The sequence below is a fragment of the Bos mutus genome, chromosome 8 (genome assembly GCF_027580195.1).
Source record: "Bos mutus isolate GX-2022 chromosome 8, NWIPB_WYAK_1.1, whole genome shotgun sequence".
In the NCBI taxonomy this organism is placed as follows: Eukaryota; Metazoa; Chordata; class Mammalia; order Artiodactyla; family Bovidae; genus Bos; species Bos mutus.
Window position 1 is genome coordinate 10,593,389 of NC_091624.1, and position 9,351 is coordinate 10,602,739.

The 9,351-nt window shown below is 49.0% G+C and overlaps 1 protein-coding gene across 2 annotated transcripts; it reads right to left on the minus strand.

Annotated features, from left to right (window-relative positions):
* Positions 1-227: 227 nt before the first annotated feature.
* Positions 228-8,654, minus strand: SLC31A2 (solute carrier family 31 member 2). Of its 2 annotated transcripts, none has more exons than XM_070375083.1 (4): positions 8,505-8,654; positions 4,591-4,657; positions 2,333-2,522; positions 228-1,271 (listed from the first exon to the last, which is right to left on the minus strand). In XM_070375083.1, the coding sequence occupies exons 1-4, from the start codon at positions 8,508-8,510 to the stop codon at positions 1,103-1,105; spliced, it is 432 nt and encodes a 143-aa protein (XP_070231184.1). In that variant the 5' UTR covers positions 8,511-8,654; the 3' UTR covers positions 228-1,102. The 2 variants fall into 2 exon arrangements, with proteins under 2 accessions (XP_070231184.1, XP_014335852.1); XM_014480366.2 differs by lacking the exon at positions 8,505-8,654 and adding an exon at positions 7,348-7,502.
* Between the last annotated feature and the right edge of the window lie 697 nt (positions 8,655-9,351).

The window sequence follows — 9,351 nt, forward strand, 5'->3', positions numbered from 1 at the left end:
CTAATCATTATTTGTTACATGAACAGAAGAGTGGCTTGTTGAGTAGGCTGGCACTGAGGGTGTCTGCTGAGGGAACAGCCTTTCGGGGCTGGGTTTGTGGAGCACAGAGTTGTCTTCATGGGAGACAGACAGACTCAGGCCTTGGGCAGCCCTACTCAGCTCCCGCAGTTGCTCTCAGGGTTCCGTGAGCTTGCTGTTTGAATGAGGAGAAACAGAAGACAGTCACAGACTATTTAAAAATATATATTTATTAAAATAATTTCGTTTTTAATTCTCAAAGCTTCAGACCATCTTTCCTCTCTCCCATGAGGTACTTGAATATAGACATTACAGTAGACAGCAGTGATTTTCTCTCCCTGGGTCTATTTTTTCCTTTTCTTTAAAGCGAAAAGGTTCAATATGTGTAGAGCCCCCACCTAACTCTACTAATGTAAGGCTTTGGCTTGATGGCTTATTACATCTTCAGTTGACACGCCCTGTGGCTTACTCACTATTTGAACAAATCATGTTTCCCCACCAGATCACTATGGGTGAGCAGTAAGTAATAAATAGAAAACATCAGTATTGAATATTACTCAGTGAATTCTTGGTTTTGCATTAGGGGGAGGATCAGGATAAGATTAAGGCCATGAAGAGCTCCCCGCCCCGACACCTAAAGCTATTTAACTGTCACCTTCCCATCCCATGGGAGGAGCTCACTGTATTCGGAGGGTAGGTCACAGCCCTGGTAACGATCCTGCTTCTTTGCCTTTAGTCAGCTGTCACTTACTCTCCCCCCAAGAGAGGGAAAGGGGTCCTAGCAAATGCTGCCATGGTTATGAAATCTGCCCCCAGGTGCTGGTCTCCATCCCACCTCCTGTCACAGCAGCCTTCTTAAAGGCACAGGAAGACTTCGCCAGGGCCCTCTGCAGCCTGGCTGAGGAGCAGCAATGGCCTCAGAACTCCAGGGAGCAAGCGCTGGCTTCAGCTGAAAGTTTCCATGAGCTGGCAATGCCTTGAGAACAGCCAGCTGAAAAAACAGGAGACGTGGGGCGGGCAGTTCAAGGTCTGGAACGAGGCGCCCCAGGTCCTTCCGGCCCCCAGAGCCCTCACCCTCAACCAGCTAAGTCATGCTGAGAAGTGGGTAGGCCAGGTAGTAGCCCACACCTGAGCCCAGGACCACGCCGAAGAAAATCCAGGTGTTATAGGACATGACCGCCAGCATCACGAAGTAGCCAACGACCACCTGAGCGACATGGAGCAGAGACTGGCCGAAGTGACACAGAAACCACCTAGATGAACAGGAACGCCCAGTTAATGCCGGCCACGAGCTGGAAGCTAGGAGTTGGTGTCAGGGAGTGGAAAGAGCAACCGAGGTATAGGACTAGCTTCTTTATAATCCGTATGCTTAACCCAGGAGATTTATTTTTAAGGAGACATGTCAGAAACCAGTGATAGAGAAGGGAAGAGGGACTTGTACAAGGAGTTTGGGATAATCATTTCTCCACCACACTGAGCTCTGAGTTTCCCAGTATCCAGGGCAAAAAGGGAAAATGTGTGATCAACCACATCTGACAAAGGATTACACAAAATCATCAGTAAGGCAGACTTCCCCCCCCCGGCCCCCGAATCAATTGTGAGCTGTGAAAGGAAGTATTACAATGGAAAGAGCATGGACCCTGGTAACATCAATTTCTAGCTCTGCCACGTGCTAACTGTGGCTCAGCGTAAGTGTCTTAACCTCTCTGAACTGAAATGTCCTCAGCAGTAAAACATATATTAGTAAGACCCATATGAAAACACCTCCCTTGCAGTGGGTTTGTGACTGTTTGAGGCCCCCGCCTAAGGAGCAGACAGACACAGTTAACACAGCCAGTGCTGCAGAGAGGACAGAATGGGGATCCCCAGTGGCTATCAGAATGGGGAGGGAAGGAAGGAGCAAGAGGTTGCCCTCTACCAAGCTGGTACACTGCTAACCACAAATTTTTTTTATCATTTATATAGGAAGAGCTGCAGGTACCATCTTGGGTTTGGAAGCCTTAGTGACCTAAGAAAACCTGCTGTGGTTTGGGGTGGGCTGAATGGACACCCTTGCTGGACTGGGGCTTGCACCGGAGTCAGGAAGATTGGAGCCTCCCACGTGGCTGCTCAGAGAGCCCCAGCCTGGGTATCAGGACACCTGGCTGTAGTCCGCAGCACCGCTAACTAACTGGAAGCGCTTGGGCAAGTTCTGGTCCGTCCCTGGGCCTCAGTTCCCTTGGATGAAGTGGGGCTAAGTGTCCTGTGGGTCCAGCCTACCTCTCAAGGTGAGTGTGAGCACTCTGCCCGTTGCCCCCCACCCCACTTCTGTTACCTGAGAGGGCTTCTGCTGACAGGCAGGGAGTCTGTGCTTGAAGAATCCTGGTCTGCCGCTTCAATAAGCTGCTGGCTTGTGGGGATGGACAGGTTCATCAGGGCCTGGTAGAGCAGCCTGGCTTTGCCAACCTTGATGCTTTCATACAACACAGCCAGAAGCAGGATGACCAACACGGAAAGGGCCATGCCTGTCAAAGGAGACTGAGTTACAGAGCCCAGCCAGGCAAACAGTGCTCCCCTTCTGGCAGCTTTGCTGGGGACTTGGCACAAGTGGGGAAGGGCACCTCCCCCCACCCTCCCTCTGAATCCATTCCTCCTCCCTTCCCCTCGCATCTTCTTCCCCACTCTTGCTGGGCTCAGAACTCCTGTCTCTTTCCCCTTCCAGCCCATTGTTGGTAGAAGTGGCCTGCAGGAGTGTGGCTTTGAGCTCAGCAGGAAAAGCCACCTGGCAAAGCCCGGGGTGGGTGGGGGGCGGTGGCGGGGAGCATGCCCAACGGCCCACCGCCCCAGCTGCACCCCAGCAGGCAGCACTGCGTCCTCTGAACACGGTGCATGGGTTCCCTTTAGTTTACGGAGGTCCACCTTATTTCTGTGGCTTCATAACGTCTGTGAAAGATTAGATTCTCCAGAGATGGCCGCCTCGCTCTATCCCACCCCACATGCTCTTCTTACAGTGGCAGCATTCCTGCCATCAAGGGGTGGCATCTGTGTTCCCTCCCCTTTAGTCCCAGAAGACCTCAGGGACTGCCTCAGCCAATAAAGGTGGAAACGATGCTCTCTGACTTCCAAAGCTAGGTCTTAAAAACTAGGCTTTTTTTTTTTTTTTTCTTTACCTTGTTCTCGCTTTCTCCCTTTTTTCCCCTACCTTTTTCTCTTGGGACACTCACTCTGGGAACCCAGCCACCCTGCCATGAGGACTTCAGCCAACAACCCCTGCTGAGGTCCTAGCTAACAATCAGCATCAATTTTGATTAATACCTGTAGTGATGGGCGTTTGGGCTTCTTCCAGTCCATTTTTATTCATTTTTTCATGGTACTCAACACAGTTTATTGAATGAATAAATTAAGAACTAAGAATTGACATATCCAAAACACAGCAATTTTTAAATTGTTTTACTTTTATTTATTTAAATTATTTTTTAATTGAAGGATAGTTGCTCTACAGAATTTTGTCTTCTGCCATTAAGTGGCATTGTTTTAAATGGACCTGAGCTCTATAGAATTGGATTGTTCATAATCTTTGCCACTATCATTGCTGATCTAAGAACAGTCCTCTTACCACTTTTATTTTACAATCTGCCTACCAAGCTAGAGTTAACAAAATCACATGTCCTATTTCAAAGTAACTTTTTGAGAAACATGTATTATTTCTGTTAACAGAGGTAATAACAGACTTGGTAACTAAACAGAGCTACTCAACTAGGAAACAAGGCTCCTGCTCTGTTTCTTTGTTCTGTCTGTTATGTTACAGTGCCTTTCATAGTCTATTCCCCAGGTTGTAGGTAGGTACATTGTGATCACAGCAATTTCCATCCATAGGTTGCCAGCAGAGATTATAAGCTCAGAAATTAAAAATGGTGAAAGCCTGAAGAAAACAAGTATGAGTCAGGTCTAACACATATAGGGGGAGAAAGTATAAAGAGCTGGAGAGAGATAGAAGGATCAGAGAAAATGGGCAGATGGGAGACGTGGACTCTTCACAGAGACAACTGGATCCCTGGGGTGAAAGCTCTGGTCTCAGCAGTCTATTTTTAACATGTAAGTACTTAAGTGGAAACACAACTCCATCATGATTTAGTGTCTGACTCTGCCTTTTCAAGTCAAAGGAATACTCGTCTCTTTCAAATTTATGTCTCATTTGAGGTCAAAGGCTGCAGCAGCTACTCTGGGCTGACACTAGACAATGAACCCCTGTATGAAGGAGGTGCTAGGAGGCAACAAGAGGACCTGATCTAGTTCTGGCTCTGATGCACACTATGTGTCCCTGGACAAGTCTTTCCCCCTCTGGGTGTCCGTTCCTTCCCCGTATTGGGGGAAGCTGCACCCTCGTGCCTCTCTCTCGGCCTCACAAAGAGCTCTTTGCAGTCTGAAGGGCAGAGATTCCAAATGGAATTACAAATGCAAAGTTACCACTCAATATTTATGCAAGAAGAGTCAGGCTCCCGAAAATGTTCACAGAGCACAACAATAATGAGAACCTGGGTTCCCACTGCCTGGAGGTACTCAATCTACAAGTCTGGGCTTCCCAGTTCTTACCTGTGGGACTGTGGACGCTCCAGAAATCAAAGAGAAGCACTGCCTCATCTGAGAAGATGAAATGCATCTGAAAGAGAAGGGACCGCATCAGAGGGGGCTTAGGGCAGTGGAAATCATGTTCCCGATTGCTCTCCAGAAACCTCTTCTAAAGGCCCAGGAAAACAAAGTCACTGGATTTAAGTGCTGCAAAGGCCATTAGAAGCCATCAGAGCCAACTGAAGCCAGACAGGGCAGGGAATTGCCCAGGGTCCCACAGTGGGTGAGCAGTAGAGCTAGAATTGAGCTGGCCTGTTGCAGGTAGGGGCCTCCCTGGTGACTCAGATGGTAAAGAATCTGCCTGCAATGCGGGAGGCCTGGGTTTGATCCCTGGGTTGGGAAGATCCCCTGGAAGAAGGTATGGCAACCCACTCCAGTATTCCTGCTTGGAGAATCCCCACAGAGGAGCCTGGCAGGCTACAGTCCATAGGGATGCAAAGAGTTAGACATGACCGAGCGACTGAGCACAGCACAGTTCCCGGTAGAAGTAAGGTGCTTGGGGGTGCCTGTCCTCACTGGGCCAACCAGTCACAGTGCTCTCAGTCATGCAGAGATGACTCCTTTGTGCCCTTGAAAGGCAATGAGGACATGCTAGGCTGAGGACTGACTGCCTCTTCTTACCCCCAGGGCCCCAGCCATTCTGTTCCAGCAGTGCGTATCATGGATGAGCCCAGGGTCAGCTGTCTTCAGTGTGTACTGCACACCTGTTCACCCAAAATTCACTGAACAGTTGCTGAGCCTAATCCCGTGCCCAGCATTATGGAGAGAGGTTAATGTGTCTGCCCTTGACAAGCTCAGTCTTACAGAAAGAATGAAGGTAGAAGCGAAGAGCACGCAGCATCTGCCTGAAGGCTCTTCTCAAAGAGCAGCTGGTCCACCCTGTGTTCTGGGTGGCATCAAGAGCTTTGCATATAATATCTCACTTCACCACAATCTTCTATGCAGCAGGGCCAATTAGGTCCATCGTATAAGAAAGAAAACAGGGAACTGGGCTCTGAAAAGTAATTTGCTGAAGGTCACAAAGCTAGTAGTAATAAGTTGGCAGAACTGGGATTCAGACCTGAGTCTAGTTAGATGCCAAAGCCCCATCTGTCTATGCTGCCTCTCAGTGACCAAGAGAAGAGGACAAGATGGGAACTGAGTGGGATTCTAAATGCCTGCATCAAGCTTAATGATTGGCAAGATTAAAGCCAGAGAAATCAATCAGTTCACACTCTCAAGGAAGGGGTGTTTCCCTCTTGTCACCAGGTAAGACCTCAACCAGCAGAAGCACTGTCAGTGCCCAACCATAGCTAAGCAGATCCTGGCTGAGTTGGGATCAGTTGGTGCAAGACTTCGCCTTCAAAGACAATGGCCAAACATTAGAATCTTCAAATGCCAGAGTGACAAGTGTCCTCAGAAAGTTTTTTAAATTGAGACGTAATTGACAAATAATGTATTTGTTTCAGGTGTACAACAGGATTCCATATATGTGTATATTGCAAAATGGTCACCACAAGAAGTCTAGTTAATGTCCATCATGACAATGTTTCTTTCTTGTGATAAGAACTTTAAAGATCTACTCTTAGCAACCTTCAAATCTACAGTTCTGTATTAACTAGTCACCATGCTATTATATCTCCAGAACATTTTCTCAGAGAATTTTTAGTCACCTGTTTTTCACCTTTTTTCCCCACAGAACACTGACAAATAAAATCTTCCTTGTAACTCCACGATATAAAACACAGGGCTTTTGGTGAAGAGGGGAGAGAGGTCTGAGCTCTGCTGAAATTCAATGTGAAAAACATTGATCTGGTCCAATTCTAGTCCCTTTCTAACCACTTCTCATTTGCAGATGGGTAAAAGGAGTTCCAAAAGGGGAAAGGATTTGTCCAAAACCTCGTAAGATGAAAACTGAAACCTAGACCGTCTTTTAAAAATTATGTTGAATAATTTTAAAATAGCTTTTTATGTCCCAAATATGAAAGTGATACTTGCTTAATGGAAAAAGCTGAAACAGTACCAAAAAGAAAGTAAAAAATTATTTTGAGTCCTACTACCCAGAGATACCCTATGTCACGATTTCAAAAAGAGGAGGCAAAATGTTCACAAAAAATTGATATGCAAAAACAAATAGGTACAGGTAATCCTGTGAAACTGCATTTACACTGGAATTGCACTCATGGAATTTCAGAAGCCTACAGCACCATCTCTGCAGGTGGAGTGAGGTGTGACACCTTGACCCCCACTCCAAGTTCATTTGATAAAGCAGCTGGCATGACTGGAATATCCCCTGTGGCTAATTAATCAGAGAGGTTCCATAACTGGGTTCCTTCTGTCATCCTTAGGCTTGGGTCAGCTATCTTGGGGACCCCAAACAGTTTTCGCAGTAGATCAGAACACCCCTGAGAGCTGTGCCAGGGGTGCAGGGGCTGGAGACAAATGAGGCAAGTCCTTGACCCCCAAGGAGCAACTGTTTGTTAGAGGAGAGGGAGTGAACAAATAGTACAAAGGGGTTTATGTATTCAGCAAGGGGGAGGCCTGTGGAGGCTGGGGGTACTGGGGACAGAAGATGCCTGGAAGACACCTAACCCAGCCAGGGAGGCAGGTGGCTAGGACGTCTTCTGAAGCAGGAAGCAGTCAGGGAAGATGGACAGTGCAGGTTTTCCAAGCCACAAGTGTCCTTACAGAGCGTCCACCCCACTGGGGAGTGAGGGGCCCGAGGGAGGGACAAAGACTCACCTCTCTCGCTTTTTCACCCGTGAAAAAGATTCAAATCAGCACACCCTGACTTGGAGCTGCAGTTTTCAGTCAAAGAGCCCTGTGGTCAGACACTCAAGGGGCGGGCCTCTCCAGTTTCACAGCTTTGGATAAACCAGGGCCTCCAGTAGCTAAATTATCTGTGTCTGGTTCAGGGCCCCACCCTGTGGGGAGGGGCTACGGGGAAAATGACAGCAATCACGGGACTTGGTTCTTCTTTATTTTCTCATTTGGAGTTACTCACACTTTGAGAATCCCAAGGACAGAGGAACCTGGAAAACTACCGTCCATTGCCTCGCAAAAGAGTTCGACACTACATAGCAACTAAACAACAACAAGTGCCCTCATTTATAAGCCAAAGAGTTCAGGGGCAGATTAAGGTCCCAGTCCTATCACTGCCCGGCTGGGGAACTTTTCATATAAACCCTTCCCATCTGTTTCCCCTTTTAGAGGGCCGTCGGGAGTTGGGTGGGTGCGTTTGACTAAAAGACCTGCGTTGGCTTCCTGAATCTTCAATTCTATGACATTCTTCCTGGAGGAAGAAAACTGTGTACATGATTTATTCGTAGACCGAAGAGTTTGCAAGCTGTCAATTCTCTCCAGCTCAGGTGAACTCTACCAAGAAAACTAGTTTATCTGAAATGCTATTTCTAACCCAAGTGTAAGAGGATGGAAAGTGGCAAGGTCTGTTTCTTTGTTTTTTCTCCGAAAGAATCAGATCACGAACTTGCGAAGGCAGGGAACCGCCCCGGGGGTGTGTGTACGCGCGCCCAGCCGCCGGCTGAAACGCTCCGAGAATTCCCTCCTCATGGGCGTCTCCCCGCAATCTCCCCCAAGTCACCGCGCCCAGAGCAGGGGGAGCCCCCGCCCCGCTGTCTTCACCCAGCGCACCCCGACCCTCATCCGCGCCACACCAGCGCGTAGTGACTGCTAGTCAAGCTGGACTAACTCCCAGCCGGAGGAACAAATAAAAAACCCCAAAGCCCCGGCCAGCTCTCCTGTTCCCGATGTTGACACAGCTGCCAGCACACCCCCTTCACCGCCGGGGGCGGCGGGCACCGCGGGATGCCCGGGGTCGCCTGCTCCAGGGTCCCAGCGCCCACCCCGCGTCCGCTCCTCCAGGAGGCGCCCGGACTCACCGCCATGGTGAGCGTGCTGGGCGGCCGGGCGCCGTGGCCGCGTCTGCTCGCTCGGGACTGGGGCTCCGAGCCCGGACAGCCGCCGCGATCGCGACCGGGGCTGCGCGGTCACGTGGTCCGGGCGAGGCGCGCGCGCGCGGGCGCCTGGGACTTGTGGTCCCCACAGTGCTCCCCGCATCCTTGGGCGCACCCACCGGCCGGACCTCCTGCCGAGCTCCAAGAAGGGAGCGGAGCCGGCCTCTGGGCCAGAGCCGCCAGCACAGCGGGGTCCCTTCTGCCTTCCCTTTGGGCCCCTTCCTGTTTTGCACTTGACTTGTCTTCCAATTATCATAAAAGGATTTATTGCTTGTTATAATAAACAGCTTAACACCTGTTAAGTCCATCTTCTGGACGTGATAACAAGAAGTTAGAAGTAAATTAAAGAAATTATGCCCCAAGCTTTTCATGTAACCATCCTTCTTCTTTTTCTTCTTCTTGTCTTTTCCAATCTGAAATGAAAAGCAATACACGGTTGTAATTTTAATTTGTATTTCTTTAATAACTAGGATGGTAAACTTTCTTCTTATTGGTGTAGCCGTTTTTCTGTATTCTCTGTCCATTTCATCCATCCTGCTTGGGGTGGGGAGAGTTTTATAGGGGATGAGGGACTTTTAACAGTATTTACTTTAAAATATATTTAGTAGCGACTTCACTTTCACTTTTCACTTTCATGCATTGGAGAAGGAAATGGCAACCCACTCCAGTGTTCTTGCCTGGAGAATCCCAGGGACAGGGGAGCCTGGTGGGCTGCCGTCTATGGGGTCGCACAGGGTCAGACACGACTGAAGCGACTTAGCAGCCGCAGCAG